The following is a 25,899-nucleotide window of genomic DNA, read 5'->3' on the forward strand; positions in this document are numbered from 1 at the left end:
GGAAGAAAAGAGACTGTGGTTTAAGAAATTAAGTCTTGAGCAAAAATATTTTCTGTTGTTGTACACTTGTTTTACTAGCTTTTTATTATAGAAAAAATGATAGAAACATAAAATTATTAAATTTATGTCAATTTTTGGAAAATGGAAATACTAAACTGGTAACTCAAAGGCTGTGGCATAGTCAAAAATGCAACCCAAATGCCTAAAGTTCTCCTTGACTGTCTTAGTCATGAGACATTCTGGAAATTTTTAAGGATATGTTTGTTTCTCAAAATTGTGCCAATGTACTTTTCATCCTGTCAAAAATTATTTATTTATGTACAAATAATAACTGAGAGTTTGAGGTTGATGGCAGCATTAAGTTCTTCCTGGGTTGTGTGGCTGCAGCAGTTTCAGTGGTGGAAAAACAATAAAAGAAGCATGGTACATGATGTCAAATGCAAAGGGAGAATAAGTTCTTCTTTTTGACTCGTTGCAGGATTTCAGAATTCTCCAGGAATCCTGGGTTCAAGGATTCAACACAGCAGGTTTACAGTGCTGATGTTGAGATGTCTAGGCAGGGTCTTTATGCTTCAGTTTCAGTTCTGAATTGCCAGCTTTATTATGGATATCAAAATAAAAATCCTGCCATTAACTTTAGAAATCAGAGTGGAGTGAGATCTCAGTGAAGACATCATGACCATATTGATCTTATTTTTAACATAAATTTGAAGTGACAATTCACTTTGAAATAACAGGAATGCAGGAGTGCACTTTTGTCTCTTCCAATTTAGGGAAGAAGGAGGGAGTGAAACACCTGAGATATTTCATGTGGCCTCCAAGTTTTCCTAGTATCCACACTAAGACAAAGCTGCAGAGGGCGAATTGTAATTATAAAAGGCCTCAGAGGAGAAAAGTTGCTTTTGTGCCCTGTCTGTATTACAATCGGGTCAACCAGGCTAAATTAGTTACTTGAATATATTGTAATCTTATTAATACAGTTAAACGTTTCTTACAGCCATCATGAGTGGTTGTTGTTCATACTGCATTATGGGAAGGCTTCAACTCAAAGAGAGTAACTACACCAATTTGTAAATTTAATTGAGTCTTAGTTCACAAGAACTGACTGTACTTTCTGTGTTCTGCTCCATCAACCAAACTTAAAAATCTCATTGAGGGCATGCTTTTTGGCAGAATATGCCTAAAAATGGGAGGATTTAATGTCCAAAAATGTTTTTTTCCTGAGCACATTTTTCAGTGTTTCTGTCCTAAATGTTCATTTGATCAGGAAGTTCTTTTTTCAGTGTTCAATTTCTTCATGAAAGGTGTATTTAAGTAAAAATTTGCAATGCTAATAAAACTAGAAAGTTAATATTCTGGAGAATTCTTGCTTTCCTCAATTTCATTTACTGTACTCCCAGGTTAAAAACGTTGCTGTTCACTCACACTAGGAGCCACTTCTACATCAAAACTTGTGCTTTGAGTTAGTGGAAAGAGTTTTAAAAGGCTGCAGAACAAGAATGTTGTTCATACAAGAAGGGACTTGTAATAAAATTTATATGGATTTCACTTCTGCCTTCTCTGACTGACTAGTTCACTTGAAAATAAGTTGGTAGTTTTCAAAATTCAGATATTTAAAAACTAACTTTCTTCTTCCTCTGTGCCAGAAAAAAGAAATAATGAAGTTACAGAAGATAATTTACCGTACACTCAAAAAAAAACCAAAAACCTTTTACATCTCCACTGCTCTTTAAAAAAAGATATGCAAACATAAAATTATTTAAATTAAAATGACTTTCTGATGCATGTTTTTCCATATAGGGTCCATCTGGACTAAAAGGAATCCTGGAGTCATTGAACAAGCATTATAATGAGGTATGGAGATTTGATTTGGCTTCTGTGTGGGTTTATGACTAAACAGTATCTAAGGTAGAAATGACTACAGTTTTAATTCCTGTGAACCACATGCCAAATTAATTCAGAAGAGAATTTCTTTGCTGCCCCCTTTCTGCATCCCTTTTACAAGTTTCAGTCCACACTCTCATCACATTCCTGCCTTGTCATCTATCTTGCTGCCATGTGTCTTGCCTCCCATCCATCTTCTACTTACTTGGTTTTGACTGGTGAAACTCAGAAAGGAAACGTCTGGACCACCTGGCTGTTACTGTGAAGCACCAGCTCCCCAATTTTAATTGCTTTAAACTGAACTTGACATTTCTTTCTTGACCAACTCTGTCATGATTCTAAGAGTAAAATAGAAAGACAAGGAGGCATAATTTTGAAAAGATCTGCCAGCAGTCCATGAGAATTGTCCTTATGTTTGTATTTGGGACTAATAAAAATACTGTGTCAATTATAAAACCACCTGCAGCTAAAAGAATTTAAAAGAAAGGGAAAAAAAAGTTAAAATTGCATAGGACTGTGTTCAACTTGACAGAGTTTTTACCTTCTTACTGCAGGTATTTCAAGTCATTTAAGCTGTGGTAGTGTCTGCCATTGTATGAGAATAGAGAAGTTTGCTTAATTGATTTGGGAGTATGTAACCTCTCTGATCAGAAAACCATTTTGTTCAAAAATTCAAGATGTACTATTACAGCATTATTTCCCCAGTACAGTGGTTAATGTGTGTATCACAACTTAAGTCATGCAGGTCAAGCCTGGAGGGAATTAATTTATTTTAATATTAGAATGCATTAACTATACACGAATAGAATGCCCATGTATTCAGGGTATTTTTCTTATTTAACATTCCCAGATGAGTGCTAAAATCTTTCTTTGAACAGGGATTCTGTAGTTAAATTCACGTCAAACATACCTTTCCAGCTGCTTTTATCACTGAAGTGAATTCTTTGATATTAATTATGATATTTAATCCATCCCAAATCAGTACATCACCTTAGAAGCATGTATTAGGAGTTAAACATAGAGTATTATGCCTATTTTTTTTATGCCTAGAGACTTAATTTTTGTATTTGGTCTCTTGCTTCATATATATTTGTTGAAGTTTCACATATTTTGGCTTTCACTTTTGGTTTCCTTACCAATTTCTTTTTCCTACCAAAGAGCTTTAACTGATACCAGCACTGTTTCCTCTATTGATACCATATTTTTGTAACTCATTCCCCACCTCTGCCTTATCAATCTCTTTAATCCTGATAGTCCCTTTAAGGTTAATTCTGCAAGAGGAAATACAAACAGTGATGATCTCCAGGAAATGACACACATCTGTCTCCAAAAATCATGTTTCTTATAATTATAATGCTCTAAGTAATCTTAATGTGGCTAATATTTCCTAATTAACAGTCTTCTGTAAAAAAATGTAGACCAGCTGGTGTGTGTCTATAAATTAATTATCTTTTAAATCCTGGATAGCTATCAACTTTTTTCTTACTTCAACTGCCTCGTTTGAAGATTTTAATGACTCTGTCGTAAGCAATTAACTGTTCAACAAGGAAATGCTGTTTGATTCCAGATGAAAATGGAGTTGGCTTTCTGATTCAAGTAGAAGGTTCTAAATATGCAAACTTTTAGTTAAAGTTGACTCCTAGAGTCAACTTAAGTCTCCAACAACAAATGTATTAATTCCTATACATTTTAGGATGGGATTGAGATAGTCCCATCAAGGACAAGATGAAGATGTCTTCAAAGAAAAGAACAGCTTCTCTGCTTGCCATTGATTCACTTAGGCAGATGTATGCACCAGTAACTTGTCTTTTCTCCATGCTGTTACATATTATGACAGAAGCTGATTTTGCCCACAGCACCTTGGAGACATTAAGCAGTCTTTCACATTCCAGTATTGAATTTGTAGTGGGCCTCAGTTATCATTGATAAAATGATATTTGAGTGATACTCCAAGGTTTCTGAGGTTCTCTACAGCACAAGGAATGGTGGTGTCATCTTCCATCATTTTATTCATTTTCTCAAGGATGTCACAAGGTCTTCTTTCAGTTTGGTGTTTAAAGTGTTTAGGCATTGAGCACATTTTAGTTGTTATAAGTATTTTCGCACTTTTTTTTTTTTAATCTGGAGAATATTAGTATGGCTTCTTTATGTTGGCATTTCTAGGAACCATGGGAAACTGATACCAAGAAATGTGGTGGCTCCTAAGACCCATCACAATTAACAATGTTTTTTCTGTTTTTCTAATTTCTCTGTTTGTTATCAGATTATTTGCAAATTTTCTGATTGTTGTATGGTAATTTCTGATTGCTGTAATAAGTATTGGTAATTGCACATTGTATTTAAATAATTTATTGCAAGCAGGATTTTTCTGGGTCAGCATCAATCACTTTATCAGAGTGATTTTGAAGGAGGCTGGAGTGCAAGCCTTTAAAAGCATAATTTACTTGATCCATGTATACAGTGAAAGTGCACTATAAATACAATTGCTGATTGCAGCAGCAAATTGTGCTGAACAGCAAACCAAGATCAGCAGTCTTTCTTTAATGAAGGTGAGAGAAACCTGCCAAGGATAAGTAGTAGCATTGACCCTTAATGGGGTGGGAGCCAGTGCTGGAGCACTGCTTCCTTCATTCTTCCTCTGTGCTTGTTTTTACAGGTGACTGTTTTTATAGTCCTTCTTGTTATGTCTTTTGCATTTTCAGCATGAATCAGATGCTTTGCATGTGTTCAATGAACACATTTTGTTCTCTTCTTTTTGCCAAGAAACTAGTTCTGCCCTGTGTGTTACATTCCTTCCGAGATGGATACACAATGCCTCATGATTTGCATTTATATACTCTCAGGCCTCTGTTATCCTTTGCTTGGGTTTTCAAGGCCTCTGTTATCCTTCTTACTTGCCAGTTTTCCATATGTAAATGTAAGGTCATTTAGCCGAACTTGCTAAATATCTTTGGAAAGGGCATGTAAATCAGTTTAATCAAAAATGTTCTCCAACACATAAAAATAAAAAATTAAACCATAACACAAAAAAATTGTAACTATAACACAATCTGGTCAGGAAATGTTTCAGAATCATCATAATTTGTATTAATTTTAGACTATTATGGGATAAATCAGTATTAACTTTTAAATTTTTTTTTGTTTTAGTGTATTTTACTTACATTTGGTTTTAAATTACCTATAAAAATGCAAAGAACATAACCAAATTACCTATAAAAGTGCAAAGAACATAAGGGTAGTTATTTGGTCTAAAAGCCTTTTCCCCTTTTTTCCCCTCCATATATGCAAAAAAAAAAAAAAAAAAAGCACAACTCAGTATAAATCATAATTCATAATTTGTAGTGTACTCAGGGTAACAGACACCTGGACTCTCAGCCCAGTAGTAGTCTACTGCTTCTCATCAGTACTCAGGTATCTGTGTATCTGCATCTTGTTCTGAAGGTGATTTTGATAATTAGTATACTCACAGTGTTACAAACCCTAAAGACCAAGGAGAATCCATCAGGAAATTAGCATTTCTAAAATAATTATTGATTTTTTTTCAATTTATAGTCAGTTACCATCTTCTGAAAATATTAACACAGTGTAAATGGCACATTTATTCATTGTGATATTTCCCATTTTAGGGGTATGGAACCTGGGATATGGCAAGGGGAGTTAGCTTACTCAGGGTTCCTGCTCACCTCAGTGGCATGTGTTCTAGGATTGGGATTCCCTGGGTCTTGACTGGAGCTCATTTTTCAGGGTTATTGGGGTTTGGTTTCTTTTTTCATTGTCATTGCAAAGAAACATGTTCCCCTTAGGACGTCTGACTTTGTGAAAAGGAAACCATTTGCTTTGTGTTTTATTGTGTCTTTACCTTGTACAGAAGAGTAAATAAATGCAGTGCAATAACAGCTGAGCAAGTATACAACCTGAACCTTCTAGTACTAAGTCTCTCTTCCTTGAGAAGCAATGTGAGGAGCCTGTTCCCTCTTACTACTGTAGTAGACGTAAAATGATTCTACGTATTTTACATTTCATGGTGCTCAAAAGTAAAAAGCTTGTGGTTCATTTTCATAGAAGTTGGAGGTTTTCTTCTTTTCTAACATACTTGAGAAATGCTTTGTAACAATGAGCATAAAAATATGCTCTTTGCATTGAACTCAAAAAAATCACCAATTTGCGTAGCAATAGTCAACATAGATATTTCCCTTTTATGCTTTTGTTCATTTTGTGTTAGTGTGGCAGGAGTGTGAATGCGTGATAAAGGATGTGTTCTGCAACACACTACCTACTTGTACTGCAGAGGCATTTATTATTATTCCGTTTCTAGTGGTAAATTAGGACTTCTGAATTTACAACTGGTTAATTACAATAAATTGTTATGGTAAATAAATTGTTACTGGAAGTAAATAGTGATGTTTTCTGATCTTTGTGATGATATTTCTTTCCAGAGTGACACAAGACTACTGGGAGTACTTGGGACCCCTGGACTTAAAGGCCAAAAAGGAGACGTTGTAAGCATTTGGGATGAATTTGGAGAAGTTTTCAAAGTGCCTACCCAACCTCTCCCTGCCACCCTCAACACAGTGCATTTTATTTGATTTATCCCAATGGGTTTGAAGGAATAGATTTTTGGGATGACTGGCACTTTGATCTGTGTAGACCAATAGCCAAGTCATCGTGTTATCCTGCAGAGGCAGCATGTGATCCTTTCTCCTCTAGTAAAAATAGTAAGGGGAAATGCTGAAAGTATTATGTATGGTTTCTATAATGCCACCTGAGAAGTCAAATGATCTGCCCTGCCAGTTATGTGGGAAAGACTCTGAAAAAGCTGCGATTCAGAAAATATTTTGGATAATAAATAATGACCATTTAAAGCAGTTTCTCTGTAGCGATGAGGCTTTCTATACCAAAAATATTCATAGACAGCCTCTAAAAATTACATGAAAATCTAATTCAGAATCCACACTTCATTGTTTATAGTTATCTGTCCTGTATAAACAGCTCACTGATATTTTAACAGTTGCATGCCTTTCAGACTTTTAAGAGAAGAGACAAGTGCTCTGGATATGTGACAGAATTGACAACATTTTATTGAGAAGCCTGCAGATCTTCTATAGAAAACAGCCATTTAAATTCATTTGCAGATGTTTAAGCTTGATTTCCATTGTAACAATCGTGAAGATTTTGTGGCCCACACAGAACAAAGTACAGTTAAATAAGAGGAGGGGGTTATTTACATTTGCCAGAATACAAAGATTTTAAATATAATTAATTTTGTTAAAAGGGTCAAAAAGGAGAACAGGGAATGACTGGTGCAAAAGGAGAAAAGGTGAGTTAATTCCTTACTTCTGTGCTCATGTGTTTACTAGAAGTTGATGCAATGTACTGCTTATGAACAAAATCTTGTAAAATATACAGGAGATCAAGACAAAATATTTGGGTATGGGAATAGTTGTCAGTTTCTAAATGTCCTTAGTACTTTATTCAAGCCCCACCTTGGGAGGGTATTTACATAGGCAAGTAAATGTCCCTGTTCTACCAGCTCACAAAGTCCTTAGCTTTAAAAACAGTTAGACTTTTACTTAATAACACTTTTAAATTATTTTTGTATCAGTTTATGACCAGAGGCTGCCTCATGAATTAGGTGCCAATCATACTTTTTCAAGTTATGAATGTGATATTCTACATAAATATGAAAAAACAAAAAGCTTTAAATTATTAAAATTAACAAACTAACATTCTAATTTAGTTTATTTTATTTTAAGCATCTATTTTACAGTATTATTTGGGAGGTATGACTTGGGAACAGATGTGTATTTTACTTTTCTAGGAACGTATGCTGTACATAGTGCTGCTGATTAATAGGTGTTTTCCCATTCAGCTGTGAGGCTTCTTGGTTTCTTTGGTCATAGTTATATAGTTTTCCTGCAGGCAGAAACAGTATTTTTACTCCCTTGATATAACAGATTTGAGGTTTTGTGTGTTATAAAGCGCCTGTGTTTGCGAATTTTTCAGATTTGGATGCATGATTACTCTATTTAGCTCATGTTCCTGACACTCCCTTGTGATCCTGCTTGAAAGGACCATAGATGTCATGGTCTTGGCATTAAATCAACATCATCTCTCAAGTAAACTTTTGTAGTACATATATTTGTATTTTAGACAGTTTTAAAATAGCCACATTTTCCAGGACTCTTCAGCAAAACCAGACATATGTGCTATTTACCATTTTAAATACATCTGTTAACCTCTTTTCTACTTTTCCTTAGGGAGAGCCTTCTGAAAAAGGGGACAAAGGAGACCCAGTAAGTGTAGCATGTTTTGAACTGCTGTGAATAATGTACATTTGAGATTACTGTCATACCAATTCATTCTGTAACCTTTTTCTTTGTAGACATTCATTAGATGCAGGGATTGTTTGGAATAGCATATGTATTGTCTCCATCTTACATCAAGGTCTCCCAGGTTATAAATAAAAAACAGAGGTGCCCTGTTTTTCAGCATTTCTGTTGCTGGTACTGTCCATGAACTGAGTTTAGAGCACATGCTTTTTTTTTTTATTCCCTGAAGGTTCTTTCTTTCAGCTTTTCCAGAAAGTTTTATGTGGCCTGATCTGTACTGTTTCGATGCCACCAGTGTGGCATTTAACATCAGGCTGTTCTTGTCCAGCCATTTTATGTGTGCATAACTTTGTGCATAACTTTTTTCTTATTTTAAGGCAAATTTTCAGAACACTCATTCTGTAAGAATCTCTTTACCTATGTTACATATTTTTAATTAATTATTGTCCTCTCTTATGATATTTGACAAAAACTTGTTATGCTTTTAAATATAAATATTATAAACATATATATTAAATATAAATATAAATATTATAAATATTGTAAATTAATATAAATATAGTTATGCTTTTAAATATAAAACTCAAGGTTACTGAGATACTTGTGATTAACATATTATAATAATCAGAATAAGTCCTACTGTAATAATGTGTGGGCTTGGAAGTGAATACTGGTTACCAGAAGAGATGTAGTGGTGAAGAATAGATTGGAAATGCTGCTAAGGACATGTAGTGTTTTCAAAAATTTTTCCTCTAAAACAGTGGGAAAACTTGCAAAAAAAATTAGGTTGCTATGTCTTTCAGAGTTTGCAAAAGGCATCAGCAATTATTTCATATTTTCTCAATATTTAGGTTTGCAAGCTTCATTACAATATTTTAAGGTAGCAAATTAAGCTCTTATTTGATCCTACTTAAATTTCTAACTTCTTATAGTTGTATTTACTATTTTCAGGGAGAGACTGGAATGGAGGGATCAAAAGGAAATAAGGTATTTTTGGACTGTACACATTATCAGTACACATAGCTGATACTGGGAGACATAGCAATAAACTTGGATTTTTTTGTTTTCTCAAACAAAATCATTAGGGTGAAATAGGAGATCCTGGACCACCTGGTCTTATTGGAAATCCAGGATCAAAGGTAAGTGAAAGTTATTTCATCCAATAACAATTGCATTCTATGTTGTTATATAAGAGGACTCTGCAGCTATCAACTCTTTAGCTAGGATTAATGGGCAAAGAATGCAAATCATTTATATCAAAAGTTTATGCTTGGATCATGGCTATTTTACATAAATTTATGTTTTACATCACGTTCCTGTTGCTCTCAGTGTCACGCAGAAAGAATATTCAAGCAACACTCAGGTGTTATTTTGTCACTTGAGAATATGAGCACCCATTTTGCAATTAGAAATCCCCTGGTAGCTGGGTGTGTTCTCTTTATACCTTGGTGAGGCAAGGAGTAACCACTGCCAGTACTTGAGTAGCTCCTTAATCCTGTGAGGCAGCAGGTCATGTTAAAGCAGTCATGGCCTGGCTTTGAGTCTATCCTCATAGGCAAACTTCAGGAAGTGTGGACTGGATGAGTGGGCAGTGAGGTGGATTCAGAACTGGCTGAACAGCAGATACCAGAGGCTCATAACCCTGGCACAAGGTCTAGTTGGAGGCCTGTCACTGGTGGTGTCCACCAGGGTTCAGTACTGGGCCCAATCTTGTTTAGTTGGTTCATCAAGGACTTTCATGAAGGAGCAGAGACCTCCTCAGCAAATTCCCTACAACACAAAATCTGGGAGGAGCGACCAGTATCCCAGAGGGCTGTGCAGCCCTTCACAGGGACCATGACAGGTTTGAAAGATGGGCAGAAACTGTCTGAAACTCAACAGAGGAAAGTGCAGGGTCCTGCACCTTGGGAGGAATAACCATAGGGAGCAACTTTCTGGAAAGCAGCTCTTTGGAGCTGCAGTACCTGCAGAACCTGATGGACAACACCATGAGCCAGCAGCGCCCTTGTGGGCAAGAAGGCCAGTGGTGTCCTGGGATGCATTAGGAAAAACATGGTCAGCAGGGTGAGGCAAGTAATCTTGCCCTTCTACTCAGCCCTGGTGTGGCCACATTTGGAGTGCTGTGTCCAGTTCTGGGCTCCTCAGTACAAGAGGGACATGGAGATCCTGGAGTAGGTCCAGTGGAGAGCAAAGATGTTTAAAGGATTGGAGCATCTCCCTTACAAGGAAAGGCTGAGGGAGCTGGGCCTGTTCAGCCTTGAGAAAAGTCAACTGGAAGGAGACCTCATCACTGTCTATAAGTAGCTAAACAGTGGTGTTGAGGTTTCCAGGCTCTTTCCAGTGGTGTCAAAATATAGGACAAGAGGCAGTGGGCAGAAACTGATGCACAGGAAGATCCACCTGCACATGAAGAAGAATTTCTTTACTGTGTGGGTAACTGAGCAATGGAACAGATTGCCCAGGGAGGTTGTGGAGTGTCCCTCACCTGAAGAAACTGCAATGTGCTCTAGAATGACCCTGCTTGAGCAGGAAGGCTGAAACAGATAACCCACTGTGGTTGCTTCCAACTTCACCCATTCTGTGAAGAGAGTAACTGAAGCACAAATGTTCTTGACAATCTCTCATGATGCCTTGAATTGTATCAAACACAGATAGAATTGAAAACTATTAAATCTAACTGCCACCCAACAGTATTCATGTTGGATAGTATCTGAATTTTAGTTCATGTAAAGAAGACCCAGTGAGAATGGATGGGGGTATAGAGGCCTCAAAATTGTTGTCGTAAAAATGATTCTTGAAATCTTGATTGTTCTTTTCTTATGTCTTTCCCTTTGTACTTACTTTGTATTTGCTTTGTATACATACTTTGGATTTTGTACATATCAGTCCACAAGACTTACTGAACTAAATGTTAGAGTAAGGGAGAATGAGCAAACTGTACTTCTTACTCCATATGGAAGACAATTCTTAGTGCCTGATGTTTTAATATATCTATACATAAGAATGCTTTACACCATATTACAGTCATTGATTGACTTTTACCTCAGGTGTATGTTATATCATTTCACAGGGACTGCAAGGCCCTCCAGGACCTGTTGGACCCAGGGGACTGCCAGGAGAAGTTGTATGTATTGTGCCATTTCTCCAGCTGTAGCTGCGGTGCGTGAGCAGTTAGCCAGTGAAGCAGTGCCACAGAAGTTACCATAGCTGCTCCTTTTGCGGGTGGTCCCATAGCTGTCAGGTGTTGGAGCACAGTAGGATGGGATGCCTCCCTTAACAGGCCATTATCTTGAGTTTCAGTAAACCATCTGTATCGTGCTTCTGACACTGTTTGACAGCCTGGAGTGGATCTGGATATTAGGGTCACTGAAATGAGAGCTTTTACCCTTCTTGATTATCTCTCCCTTGTTCCTCTGTTAGCATTATGTTTGTTGGCTCCTGGCTTCCCATTCCAGCTGGGAGATCATTGCTTGGCTGGGATGGTTAAGCAGGAAGTTCTCTTGGTTTGGGTTGTCCAGCTGTACGAGGCACAGATGTTACTGGGCAAGGCTCCCAGAGATGTAGTGTGCTTGTGGGTGCGACACTGGAGCACCGGGAGTGTCAAGCAGTGGTACTTCTCAGCAGAGTTGGAATGTTCCTGTAGTCATTGTGCTTTTGGATGCTCCACATTCAGGTCTGCCACCTGATTGGGCAAGGTGATGGGGGTCTCCTTCACGGGGGTTTTAGTGTCCCTGTAACAATTATGCCACTGGGCAGCAGCCTCATGGGTCTCCTGGCTGGTTGGGATTTCTCAAACTGGTGGGCACCTACCCCAAGATCCAGCACACTTGTAACCCTTGTGCCTCTGGGAAGAGCAAGGGTAAAATGTCAATCCAGCCTGGATTCTATAGGAAATATCTTAAACTATTAATCACCATTATACTAAACTTGAAAGTGCCCTGGGCATTTGATTTGACACCTACATATAGCAGAAGCCTCTCCTGGGGCAGTGGCTCCTGTCTCCCTTCCAAATTATTAAGAGGGCAAAATGCCTTTTTAAGTGTGTAGACAACTATTTTCTGCCTAATTCTCTGTGTTTCAGTCCACAACACTAGTGGTGTCACATAACCTAGCAAGTGGCACCTACCCCCTCTTCTTGGTTTTTTTACGTCCCTTCTTCCATAAACCATAAAATGGTTTTAAATAGCATTTTCGAGGTAAGAGGGTTAGATCTGAGAAGTGGATCAAGAAAAGCAGACAGTAAAAAGCTTATCTTTACCCTAGTAGTTCAGCCACTCACTTAAAAAGGACTGGGATTTCAATCATTACTCTGTGTGTGTGGTTTTGGTTTTTATCTTTTTTCTGCCAGTAGAAGCATCTAGAAGCTGGTGTTGCTGTATTTTGTCTTAAGACTTTCCACACATGCCCTGAGACTACATTATGGAAGAAGATTCTTATTTTGAACAGACTTTTAAGCCATATACTTTATTAAGATTAAAATACCCTTCTGAGTGGTACAGAACTGGCAGACTTTTTATTGATGACCTATTAGAAGTCTTAGGGATATAAGCAAGGTGACCAGTAGAATACACCATCTTCAGCTCTTGACGAGGGAAAAAAACACGAGTATTTAAATTTGCATATAGTCATTTTACACTGTGTTACTTATTGACAATCTTATTATATCTCATTTTACTACTCAGTTGAGGCATATGTTTTTTCAGTTGTGTCTGATTTACTTATCATCTATTCAAAAGTTTGTAAGCCTTATCTGCTGTTCTTCTTCTTATGTATAAATCACCAATCCTACTGTGAAAGATAACGAAATACTCATTTGTCTCTTGCTTGTATTGCCATCATCCCACTTGAGTTCATAGTTGCTACTTCTGAAAGTGGTGTTCCAATGGATCTTTGATTGAGGGAACATTATGAACAGCTAAATACCAGTTATAATATATGTAAGTCCTAAATATAGATGATCCTGAAGATCCTATCTGTGCACACAATTCTAGTATGTAAAAACATACATTTAAATGTATTATAGAGACATTGTCCTTAGCTATAAGCTCCTTGTTTTTTTATCTTCTAAAGATGAAGCATTCTAGATTAAAAAATACAATAATTCATTTTGTGCAGTATGATGAAAATGATGAAAGTTTGAAAAATTGTTTTACATTAACTTACATTGTCAAAGAGTCATTGAGCAGATAAGGATTACTTCTTTTCCTAAGAAACCACTTGAGCTTGGCCCTACCAAAAAAAAAAAAAAATTTGGGAAATCCTTAGAAAAGAAGAGAGAGAAGAGGGGCTGTATGTATTTTATGCCAATATCAAAAGTGGATAGGGTAGGCCATGATCAGTAAGCATAAATTTCCATTTCCATAATGACTTTGTGTTGGTATATTCTTCATTAGGTTATTTTCTTTCTTATGCTTTTAGTTTGGATGCCTGGGTGAAACGAGTAGCTGTTTGTCTGTATTAAGTCCAGAATGCAGCAGAGAAAGCAAACACAGCTGCTGAACATTCACTACTGGCATGAAAATATTGTCATCTGTCATATGTCAGTGTGCACAAAACTGTGTTTTACACTGAGAAAGAAAAATTAAAACAATATGTGTTTCTTTGTCTTTTTCTTAGAGAGTTCATTTTTCAGTCCAGCTTAAGTTTCATACTTAGATTTTACTGTTCAGTTTGGGCAATCTTATCCTTTACTGTGAAAATTACTGGTATTCTTAACAAAATGCTTGACTAAATATTTGGTTGAATAACATTGAAGGGTCGTGGAAAAAGTTTTCTGTATTTGCTGCGGTATTGTGAGAGAACCCAATTAAGCCTTACTTGTTATTTAATAGTTTCTATTTAGATTTTAATCTTTTTCATTTGTCTTCATTTATCTGCATTTATAAAAATCCTTCATGAAAAGGACTTGGGAAAATACTGAAGTAAAAAACAAAATGTGAAAGATGAGAAGATTTTGACAAAAGAAAGGCTGGAACATACTTTATTTACTGAAAACGTTTGACTGTCCATTACATATCTAAAACATTTAAAGGGATTTGTTGGATTAACTAATGTGAAAAAGTAGGAATTAATTGAGGCTTTTAAGATACCAGTTTGAATAATTAACTAGTACAGGAAATCATGCAGCCCTCCATGGGCAAAAGAGATGAGACACTTAGTTAAAATTCAAGTTTTTATGTGCTACTTCTTTCCTTGAAAAAACAGTTGATTTTCAAGACTTGGAATTACTTTGAAATAGAAGAAATAAACCTTTTGGTCTCTGCAGTTCTCCCCCAATAGGGTCCAGAAAATAATCTTGATTATTACATTTTAACTTAAAGAAAAATGATTTAATTATGGAGGCATTCATTAACTTATAGTCTTTAACATTTGGGGTCAATACTAATGCACAGTAAATATTCCAGTGTAAACTGATTTTCATCTGTATTTTTATATCACCATTAAGGGAATAGCTATAAAAACATACAGTTACATTTTTATTGATTCCAGGGCTTACCAGGAGATCCTGGGGTACCAGGAAACCCAGGAATTAAAGGAGACAAGGTATGTTTTAAGTGTTTTTCATTAAGCTTGATATGTTCAAGCATTTCAAATTTTCACTTCAAGAGAAACCTTCCATTCTTCTGCAGTGCATCTGTGTGGCTACCATGTGAAGTGATTTTAAAATGTACAGCACCCTGTGTCTTGGAGAGGAAACATCTCTACATTTGGAGATGGTTCAGGCCAGCTTGGCTACCTAGTTGCTCTTTAGATGAATAATTCAAGTATTATTTCAAAGAGATTGGACTGTGCCCTTACATTAAATCTGTGCTGTGCAGAAATGTCACTTCAGGTCCTGACTACAGAACAACCTTTTCAGGGTAGTGTCCTACCCAGACTAATGTGCAAAATCCCACTTCACAGTCCGACATATTCATCTTGGCAGAGCTCTAGGGCAGCTACACTGGCTCAGACATGAGCCAAGGCTGGATCTCCTTAGGACATTGTATTTTGCTGTGTAGAAATCCCTTAGCTAGAATTCAGCTGCATCAGCAAGAGCTAAAAATTACATGTGTATATACTGAATGTAAAGAAGGTGAAAAAAGAGGATATACAGGTGTGCTCTGAGCTATGGGATGTGTTGTGGTATTTATACATTGCGGGGTACAAGGGAAACCAATAAATTCCAATCTAAAGAATTTAGCAGAAAGAAAGGGAAAGAAAATAACTGGAGCAAGGACAAAAATGTACTCATCTTGCAAAATGGGAAGTGGTGGGTTCAGAAAGAATCACAGAGGATGTTGCAGGAGCCTGCAAGAGACAAGAGGCCAGCATAATAAAAGGCACAATTTTACTGCATAAGCAGCAGAGCAGCAGAGTTTAGTGATGTGGAACAAGAGATACTGCTTGTATTGAAATAAGAGCAGAGGGTAAAGAGGAATACACTGAAGACCCCGGGTTTAGCACTAGTGGTTGATAGCTGGGGAGAGACAGCTGTTGTTTCAGCTGTTGCTATGAATTAATTGGCAGGGTTTAATGACAACCTGCATATTAGGAGCCTGGGGAACAAGAAATGTAGATCAGATGAATTGCAAGCATGGAAAACCAAGAGAACACTAGTTATCATTAATGGTTATATGATCCATGTCTCCAATTCTGTAACTTTTTGACGGAAAATATGAGGGTTATTTTTCTTCTCTGTATCTTCTCAAATTACTGGCACTTTCTATGATAAACTTGATAATATTTAGAGCTTTTTCATAGGGGAAAATCCTCACATTTCAATTAGTAGTTCAAATTTATTTTGTAGGGTGACCCTGGTGGAATTATGGGACCACCTGGACATCCAGGTCCAAAAGGCGATATGGGGCCTCCTGGACCAAGTCTGCCTGGAACACCAGTAAGTCCATAATCTGAAAAGTCTTTCCTGACTTTATTTTCTTCAGGAGCAACTGGGAAAGAATTAACACTGTGCAATGAAAGAAATCACGGAGTGATTTACGTTGGAAAATACTTTAAAGTTGATCTAGTTCTAACCCTCTTCCATGGGCACGGGGACATCGCCCACTAGAGCACGTTGTTCAAAGCCTCATCCAACCTGGCCTTGAACACTTCCAGGGATGAGGCAACTTGTTCCAGTGCCTCCCTCCTCACAGTAAAGGATTTCTTCCTAATACCTAATATAACTTAGTCACTTCCAGTTTGAAGCCACAAAGCAAGTATTTTTTTATTGTAATTTCAAAATCAAAATCTATTTTACAGTGGTATTATAAGTGCACTAAAGTATAGAAATAGTGTAGGTCTATTAGTTTATTAGTGTAGTCTAGAAATAGTGTAAGTATCACATATGATCCTAGTGACACTGGCACTAACAAGGAAGATATGTAAAGTTGTCATAGTTTATTTCTAAGGGCTGGCTAATTTTGGCCATTAAATTCATCTATTCTCTTGGATTTCAAAACATAATTTGTTTTTTTTTTGTCTTGGTTTTTTCGCGTTTTGTTTTGTTTTGGGTTTCTTTTAGGGTCCCACTGGTGTTCCTGGAAACCCAGGTCCAAGAGGGCCAAAGGTATGCCAAATACATGATTTCTGTTTCTAAAAATGTTTTAAAATTTTACTTTACTTTAAAAGATAATATGTCAGTTTACATTTTCAGAGCTGTTGTGATGAAAAGCCTTGTACCTTTCACAGGGAGAAAGAGGACTACCTGGTGTACAGGGAGCACCTGGGGAGATGGGGCCCCCTGGAATAGGCATTCAGGGGTCACCAGTAAGTAAACCAACACCCAGAATTTGGGCCTCTCACTGTTCATCACTGAGCAACTGCAGTAGGCAAACAAAGCACAGTAAAAAGCCATGAATTCCCTTCTGGCCCGACTCCCAACTCCCAGTTTGCTTCATGGGTTGCTGGGCAGTTTAAGTACAAACATGAAGCAAGTTGACACAAACATCTAAAGCATTAGTGCATTTATAGCAAATAATTTGTACAGCAATAACTGTTTCAGTTATTCTGCTTGTTTCCCAGGTTTCTTTCTTTTTAATGCCTTTAAATAAAGCCACCTGCAGTGCCTTCAGAGTCTGCGATAAAAAAATTTGCTGATGTTGATGGTGTACCTGGTAGGTGGTAGATGTTATTGCAGGAGTTTTACTCCAGTGCCTGAGGCAAGCTCTCTTCAGTCAACCAACGTGTATCACCTGATACAATTCAGTTTATGGACAGTGCTCTGGTATAAAGGGAAAATATTTGTGAAAGGTGACTAGGCATTCACCCTGAATGTCTTAATCTAAAATAATATTACTTGAAGATAATTTTTTCAGTTACAGTATTTTCAAATCTGAATTTTAAAAACGTCCCATTTAAATTATCTGTTCCTATTCAAGTGCTCATTAGCTTTTTTAGTGAATCTTCTTGCTAAATACCAAGTTTCACCACAGATCATTAATTTTTGGAAATGCTTGCCCTAAAAAATGGGCATTCACAAAGTCCTAAGGTCTCTAACTTTGGCAAAATTATGGATTTAAAGCCAAACCTTAAAGTAAGCCTTTCTCAAAGTAAAAAATGCAGAAATATCCTACATTCAGCATTTTTAATGAAGTTTGTCTCCCTTATCCCAGAAAGTGTGACTACTGATTATTTGGAGTTTTCTTACAGGGTCCTATAGGTCCAACTGGATCAGCAGGTGTGCAGGTAGGGTATGAGTTTTCTCTTTAATACACAAAACATTAATTTAGTTAAGAATTTTGCAGGAAAAGTACTCTTATATCCTAAGTAACCTTTCATGCTCTTAGGGCCCTAGGGGACCTCCAGGATTACCAGGAGCTCCAGGTACCCCTGGTATTAATGTAAGTGACAGTTTTATATATATACAAGAAAAAGTAATGTGTTCCTCATCAGTGATTTAAGGCCATCAAGTTTTCCATTTGTTTCTAGGGCACTCCAGGAAGAGATGGAAAGCCAGGACTACCAGGCCCTCCAGGTGATCCTGTACGTATACAGGGAAAGCTATTGCATCTGCTTTGGTGCAAATATTTTAAATTTATATGAGGTGAGATAGAAGAACTAGATATGAGCAAGTCTAGAAGAACCAGTGATATGAAGATAAAGTAGAAATACTTACTTGGAAAAACAGGAAAACAGCCATGTGCATGCACTTGGCCTCAATAGAACCAAGACTGTCTTCATGATATTTCTTTAAGCAAGAAAAAATGCTTAGAATTAATTACCGTGTAGTTAATGCTTATCAAAAATCATGGATCTGAGTGTCACTTAGCAGATTATTGTCAAACTTGGAAAGAGAAGTCTCTCCCATGCTCGGTTCTTGTCAGTGATTTAATTTGATTTGGGTAAGTAAATAAAACTCTGAAATTGGAGTGGGAAAGATTGCTTGCTTTTTGAAGATGTAATCAAAATTCAGAGGCTGTCTAAAGTCAACAAGATTTAACTCAAGACAGATGAGGATAAAGTGCCTAATAATGAAAACCAAAATCCATAAGTAGAATAAGTCTGGAAGGCACAGTGCATTGTAAACTAAAAGTAAGTAAAATATTTGATGCTGCTATTAAACAGACAGGTCTAAATGGTAAAACTCACAAACAGGATAATTATTGCCTTTTGCTCTCTTGAAATACTCTTCTCTTTGGAAAGAACATTTTTTCCAGGAAGCTGTAGCAAGCAGGAGTGAATCTGGAGAATTAAGACCATTTTAACACTTTCAAAATCTCAGCATAAATCATACACTTATTCAGAGATCAGCACACAGATTTATGGCTCTGGAGAGTGTTTTTGCAGTCAGGTTGGACTTGCCCTACACCCAGAGCAGGGGAGCTGCATGGCACAAATGCAGTTGGCTCAGTCTTACACATGTGTGCCCTTTGCAGCTGGGGTCAGGACCCTTCCACACTTGGGGTTCTGTTCCAGTCATCGATAGAGCAGCTAAAATAAGAACATTAGAAGAGGGGAGAGACTGGGGAAATTACACTTCTAGTCCGGTAGGAAGACCAACAGGTGATATGGTAATAGCCTGCCTAGCTGAAAAATGTCATAAGGAGAAGGCTGAAAAGGCAGACCATGCAGGTTTTTGTTTCCAAGTCTTGTCACAGGTTTTTAAGAGCAGCTGATCCTGTCTATGTACAGTTTACTCCTGCAGAGGATGGACTCACACCTTACATAACTATGTCCTCAAGTTGTGCTAGATGGTGTTGTCTCACCCTAAAAAACAACTTGGCATGCTTTCAAAGGTGGTTATGCCACCCTATAAATGGTATACTGATTATATTTCTGGTTAATTATATTCAGCAGGACATCTCTTGAGCTGATCTTTGACACTCATTGCTTTTAACAGGCAGTCTTGGGAATATGGTAAAGAAATTACCATTAAAGATATTTTATTTTTCTTCTTCAATATGGAAAGAATTGAAACAGGCTAAACAAAAAAGTTAGCTTATTTTGAATGGGTCCAATTTTATAGTATGCCCAGGACTGATATGATTTTGGATCTAGGAATTGCCAGACAAAATGAGAATTCGTGACTGGAGAGTCTGTGAATGAAGCTGATGACAACTAGGGCAATGAGTATTTAACAGAGAGTCTTTAAATATAAATTCAATGGCAGGTCTTGGAAATCTGGGATCTTTTTCAGTACAGTATAGATCCACTGACTGATCTTTAAATGGCTCAGCTTTAGTATTGGTAGCAATTTAGCAGTGGCACCAAGGAGTTACACACTAATTATTAATGCTTAAACGTAGGAAAAAATATTACATATGTTGCTTTTGTTGCTGTAGCTGGATTACTTCCAGTATCTGAGCTAATTTATTGAAGTTAGCTTTGGCATCTCCAGAATCTGTACTACAGATGACAGTAGAGTCAAAGCCTAGGAGAAAGGAGGAGGGAAACAATTGAAGATAATCAGGTGAGAATACAAGACATTCCAGTAACACTGAGCTGCTGCTGATGTGTTACAAAACCAATATTAGTATGTTCAGGAGTTATGCTGTTGTCATGGTTTGAGACATTTCATTGCATTTATAGTTAAGAATTGCAATCAATAGGTTGGATCGACTGTGATATTTAACTAGATCTGAAAACCTGTTTTTTCTTTTGACTTTTCATTAAAAAGTAGATTGAACCAACGTATAATCAGCTCTATATGTAATTATACAAAGTTTAGAGGCAATGAAAACACATCAGAATTAGTAATGCTTTGTGAAACATTAACTGCAGATGCCTTTTTAAATTTCAGGTTGCACTTCCACTTGTGGGAGACATGGGTGCTATACTGAAGGTAAATTTTTCAGAGATTAGGTGTCTTTTTTTGCTATAAACATGCTTTTTAAACAAACACATGCACTTGAGAGCTTCTGTAGGTTCACTTCTGACTTACGGGGCTAGCCTAAAATAGCATTGTGATTTTTTAAAAATTTTTGGTTTCTTTTTAAAAATACTCAAGAAATATATTTTATAGAAATTTTGCAAAATAGTGTTTGAACAGCGAGGGAGGTAGTAGCCAGCAAGGGCCTATTCAGCATACCTAGCCCACAGTATGAATTGCTACTAATATACCCTGTTCTTCTCTTCACTTTGTAGCACTAATTTCAGTAACATACCAAATGGGGAAAATAGTCTAGAGTTTCTAAGATATTATTTTGAAAAATAATGAAATTTGGAGTGTTCTGCAATATTCAGAAATGAAAACTGTGCTCAGGAGTATTTCAATGTGAAAATAACACATCATTTCTACTGGCCTTTATTAATACATGTACCTAGGGTTTATTGACTTTCTCATTTCCAAATCTGATTTATTTTAGGACTTTCCTTTTGTTTGTAATAGTGCTTTCTGCTGCACATGCTCTTCTTGTCAGAGCTCTCTCTCTTGCTGCTTCTTTAAGCTTCATTCTTCATTTCTCAGTGTTTTGCAGTTAGCACTTCTATATGACTGCAATTTAAGTGGTAAATGCTTCTCTCAGCAATGCAGGGCTCATTTACTTTTAAGTAACTACAGATATGAAGCTGGAGAGAGTAACAAGTAGCCTTCATCTCTAAGTAATCCTTGAAAGCAAGAAGCTCAAACCTAAACACAGGTGTGCTGGGTCTATCCAAAGTGTTTAGTGTTAGCATGATTTGAGTAGAGAGTGTGAGAGATGGGGAGGAGAACATGGAAGTCTCTCTGAACAAGTATATGGTTTAGAAGAGAGCAAGGACTGAAGGGAAGCTTTGGGTGAAAAATGGAGGCCTGGTCAGAAAGGCAGGAAGGAAGCAGTGTGCATAGATCAGTCTGCATGGATCAGATCTATGTCATAAAAATATTTATTTGTCACTTCGTCTTCTGTCTGCTCCACAGGGTGATCCTGGCACAAGAGGTCCTCCAGGCATTCCTGGCAGAGAAGGACCAAAAGTAAGTTTTGAAGAGTGTACTTTTCATTGCTTTGGCTCTTATTAAAAGCAAAAGGACAGATTCTTACCTTTGTGAGACTTGACTTTTTTGTCATCCATATCCCTGCGGCATTGGGCAGTCTAAAAGTTCAAATTATTTTTACATTTCAGGCCTCTTGATATGTCTAGGTTGAATGAGCAAAATAGCCTGAGTTGAGTCCCAGGCCCAGATAGGTTTTCTGTGTCATGCCTCCATTAAAGCCGGCTCAAATCTGACTGCCCAGCAGTGCTTTGCTATCTATAGACTCATTTTAGTGAGTCAGTCGCACGAGAATCCTGCAGTGAAGAGGCAAACTTCCCATGTCACCCTCAAGTGTGCAACACAGCTGGACCACCCTGTCCCCTTGCAGCCTGTTCCCATGGGAGCAACACAGCCACTTCCCTGGGACTTGAAGTGTCACTGACATCAATCAAAACCCTGCTTCTCTGGAATCAGATAAAAAGCCACATGGTTTGACATGTAGATATCTCCTATCATTGGGAGTAATTCCATGGAAGTGAACTTTCTCCATTTCAGCAAGCATTCAAGCTCTTTGGTGTTAATGTCTTCATCCTAAGGTGTTCTGAGTGTTTTGCCTCCTAGGAACAAACCACTCATTTCCTTTCACCTTGCTGGGAGGTGTATTTGAAAGCTTTGAGATAGTTCTGAGCCTTTGGTTTGTGTTTTAGGCACTATGGCTGTAAGGGCATCATGCTAGCATTTATTGCATGTATATAAAATGCCCTACAAAACATGAAATTCATTGTTCTCTAATAGAAAATATTTGTTTCAATGTTATGTTTTCATAGGGAAGCAAAGGTGAACGTGGATTTCCTGGGCTTGTGGGGGAAAAGGGCGATGAGGTAAAATTACTTCATTTCTACAGTGGCAGCATTCTTATCTGAACATGAGTAAAGAGCTAGACTGAAAATGAAATGCACAGGATGTTATTTCGTTCTTTAAAACTGCTGAGATAGGAATGTAGTGCTATAAATAGCCCTCGACTCTGATTTTTCAATATGATTGAATATTATTCAGTTAAATAATATTGATTTGATTTTCATCAGTGAATTTTTGCTCATTTGTATATTTTAAAGCCCAACACATATTTACATGCTAATCTTTAAGGATATAGGATACAGCAATAAATAGGCTAATGCCATATTTTTTCAGAAAATACTTCATGTCTATAACATATTTGCTTTCATTTTGTTAGTTCCCCTTTAGAATTCACTTTTGATAACTTTCCATTAAGTAAATAATCTGATGGGAACAGTAATAGCAGCAATTTCTATTAAGTGGAAACTGAAAAATATTTGAATAGGCTGAATTTAAAGTATTTACAGTACTTTGCATCTTATATTACATTCCTAGAGTTATTTTCATGTCTTTATGGAAAAGTGAAAAAAGCCAAATGACTTGCAGTGCCAAATCCAAAATAGCTGCTATAGCTTTCATTTTCATTTGAATTATTTGCAGTTCACGTTTCAAGAGCAAAATCAGTGCAAAAAAAAAAAAAAAAAATCACCGCAACAGAAGAAAATTAAGGAAATTAATCTGGATAAATAAATGAATTTCTAGTGACCTTAGCCAAGTGAGGAGTTAAAATAAGTAGCCCATTAAAAAGTACATGGTGAGCATTTTGAAACTCCAAAGTACTTAACTGGGATTAAACACATACTACTCTCTTTTAATTTAGAAGTGCTGGTTACAAGACACAGCACCTGGAAAATACAAAAGGAATTGAGAGTGTATTGATTGAGGGGTTTGTAATTCTTTATAAACATTTCATGTTTCTTCAGCACTAAGGCCATGATATCTTAAGAATTTTTAAAGAGTAGTAGAATCAGAGAATAGTTTCCCAAAAAATGTGTTTATCAGTATCCTTGGCTTACAAAAGTACACAGTTGTATGTGGAAAAAAAAGATGCAGCTCCTGCTACTGTTTTGCCCCAGAATGTAGCATGTTGTCAGCCTAAAGTATCATGCTTACTTTCTTCTTTGGTTTTATATGATATATAGAGCTCATTACATATATATTTTACATATATATTACATATGTATTTGGTTTCAGAAGATATACAGACCTCACACCTTATGTGCCTTCTGAGATCGATTTCAGAGCATATTCCCTAAAATATGCTCTGGGGATGGGGCAGCCAAAAGCAAATTTCATTCAGAATTTTACTTAAAAAATAAATGGGAGAGTAACACATATTTTGTGTGCCATATAGGATACCTCTAGCAGTCAGCCCTAGTAGGAATGAGGCATTGGCAAAACAATTTTGGGAATTCAAATACAATTAAACAGATGAGATATAAATAAGATATTGCAAGGAATTTAGAAGTTAATAAGGTAACAGCAAGTTTATGACTGGCAGATTTTTTAAAGGAGTCTAGAGAAAATTCATTGTATATTTTTTATTAGTGCTGTGTTAATAAGTTCATTATTCATATGTTTCTTCACCTTTTGAGAGCTGGTGAGCTGCCTTAGCTCTGATACTTTCAATATTTTGCAGCAGCTTTTGATTATGACATGGTGAGGGTGGAAGTGAATCTTTTTTCAGAAACATGTATGAAAATATTTTAAAAGTAACTTCTTTTACAAATTTCAATATTTTTATTTTGATCATTTTTTTGGAATTGGAAGAAATGGGAAGAAAGAGAGAGAAGCCTACCTGAAGCCCTTTGAAATATGCTCATTAACTTCCATATGCTTTCCAATTGCCCTTTAATCTTTGTTGAACTTGTTATCTTCATTTTCAAAGCACTTCTTTTTTTCAGGGAGTTTTTTTTTTTTTTAATATCAGTAGTAAGAATTACAGAAGATGTTCCTTTGGTTTCATATTAATTTTTCATGGAAATGTACCATCACAGTAAAGGAGTTCAAAAGGAACAGAGAGCACATTAGCAGTTACCTTGCCACTCTGAAAAGCTGCAGAGGTGGATCAATGTCCTCTGTGTGTAGGAGCAAGAAAGAAAAATCAATGTCTCTCCCTTTCTACATTTTTGCTGATTTATTTCTCTCCAATTTTTTTCCCTCAGTCTCCCCCTCAGAGCACCAATTTCAGGGTTCCTGACCACTGTGGCTTTCTAGGCTGTCTCCTTAGCCATTTCTTCTTAAACACTGTATTTCAAATGAGAAGTACACCTTTTCTGAGGGGATTTTTCTTGTCAGAGGATGGACAGATGAAATTAATCACTGCTTGGAAGAATCCGTTTCTCTTTGTGGATTATAGGGAGAACCAAGAGTGTTAGCTCTCATTAGTACATCACTTTCACGTGTCTAAAATTGCACCTGAGCCTGGTGTGGCAGAGGAAAGATGCTCAGTGACACACAGGCTTGTCTCAAATCCCACCTCTATCCACTGTAGTGAGGTGCACAGCTGTTATGTTTAGTAAGTGGATACTACAGTCCATTGATTTTCAGACAATCAAATAGAATACAAGCAGAAAAGTAGATCATTAAATACTATGTAAAATGTCATGTTCAATTACCAAAAAGCCAAACCAAAAATAAGACAGAAAGTACCTTTCATTTAGATAGCATCAGGTAATATTGAGAAGCCTGCTTAAATGTCTTCTCACCAGCAAAAAAAAAAAAAAAGCCTTTTAATAAAAGAAAATAGAAAATTAATCTCTAAGGAAAAGCTTGACATCGGTTCTTATTGTTCTTATCTGCACAACAAAGGACAAAACTATTTACAAAATGTAGGCTGGAAATGTGAAAGGCTGAAGGACAAGGGGTGTTCATCACTCACGGAAGAGGTTGCCTGTAGCCTGGGTCAACGGTAACCTGGTTCTCTTCCCCACCTGGTGGGGTGGTTATTTTTTAGCTATTATTAAAAATAATGACTACATTTTAGAAGAAAATGCACTGTAATGCAGGTATAGTACTGCTGGACATGCTGAATATAAGTATTTTTGAAGTATAAATGGAGAGGAACTAGACATGTGCTCTTTTAATCTCCAGGGTCTTCAAGGTGCTCCTGGACTGCCAGGTGTATCAGGACCCAGTGGCCCATCTGTAAGTGTGTGGTATCACCTGTGATCTAACTTATTTCCGTAGGGCTTGCTATAACTGCCTAGATCTAGCTAGTCCTTTCTTTTCTCTTTTAGGAGAGTAGTAATAAAATCTTACCCATTCTGGCTCTAGTAAAGTAATCTATACTGCTGTTGATGTTACTGAAAATATCGTAATTGTCTGGACTCAAAGTTTATGGAACGTAAATAGAATTGAGGTTTTGACATTACTAGAGAGTCTGTGAGGTTACATGATTTATGATGTGCAAACTTG

General features: G+C 36.9%; 1 protein-coding gene across 1 annotated transcript in view; it reads left to right on the forward strand.

The window, feature by feature from the left end:
- Positions 1 to 25,899, forward strand: part of COL19A1 (collagen type XIX alpha 1 chain) — a 184,881-nt gene that overhangs the window by 125,870 nt on the left and 33,112 nt on the right. Inside the window, exons 17-34 of the mRNA XM_038130911.1 lie at positions 1,801 to 1,854; positions 6,321 to 6,383; positions 7,157 to 7,201; positions 8,142 to 8,177; positions 9,165 to 9,200; positions 9,299 to 9,352; positions 11,284 to 11,337; positions 14,703 to 14,756; positions 16,003 to 16,092; positions 16,717 to 16,761; positions 16,884 to 16,961; positions 17,844 to 17,879; positions 17,981 to 18,034; positions 18,123 to 18,176; positions 20,434 to 20,475; positions 21,532 to 21,585; positions 22,413 to 22,466; positions 25,576 to 25,629. Coding sequence (XP_037986839.1) covers positions 1,801 to 1,854; positions 6,321 to 6,383; positions 7,157 to 7,201; positions 8,142 to 8,177; positions 9,165 to 9,200; positions 9,299 to 9,352; positions 11,284 to 11,337; positions 14,703 to 14,756; positions 16,003 to 16,092; positions 16,717 to 16,761; positions 16,884 to 16,961; positions 17,844 to 17,879; positions 17,981 to 18,034; positions 18,123 to 18,176; positions 20,434 to 20,475; positions 21,532 to 21,585; positions 22,413 to 22,466; positions 25,576 to 25,629 — 957 coding nt within the window. The remainder of the gene's footprint in view (positions 1 to 1,800; positions 1,855 to 6,320; positions 6,384 to 7,156; positions 7,202 to 8,141; positions 8,178 to 9,164; positions 9,201 to 9,298; positions 9,353 to 11,283; positions 11,338 to 14,702; positions 14,757 to 16,002; positions 16,093 to 16,716; positions 16,762 to 16,883; positions 16,962 to 17,843; positions 17,880 to 17,980; positions 18,035 to 18,122; positions 18,177 to 20,433; positions 20,476 to 21,531; positions 21,586 to 22,412; positions 22,467 to 25,575; positions 25,630 to 25,899) is intronic.

Source organism: Motacilla alba, chromosome 3 (genome assembly GCF_015832195.1).
Source record: "Motacilla alba alba isolate MOTALB_02 chromosome 3, Motacilla_alba_V1.0_pri, whole genome shotgun sequence".
Classification (NCBI taxonomy): domain Eukaryota; kingdom Metazoa; phylum Chordata; class Aves; order Passeriformes; family Motacillidae; genus Motacilla; species Motacilla alba.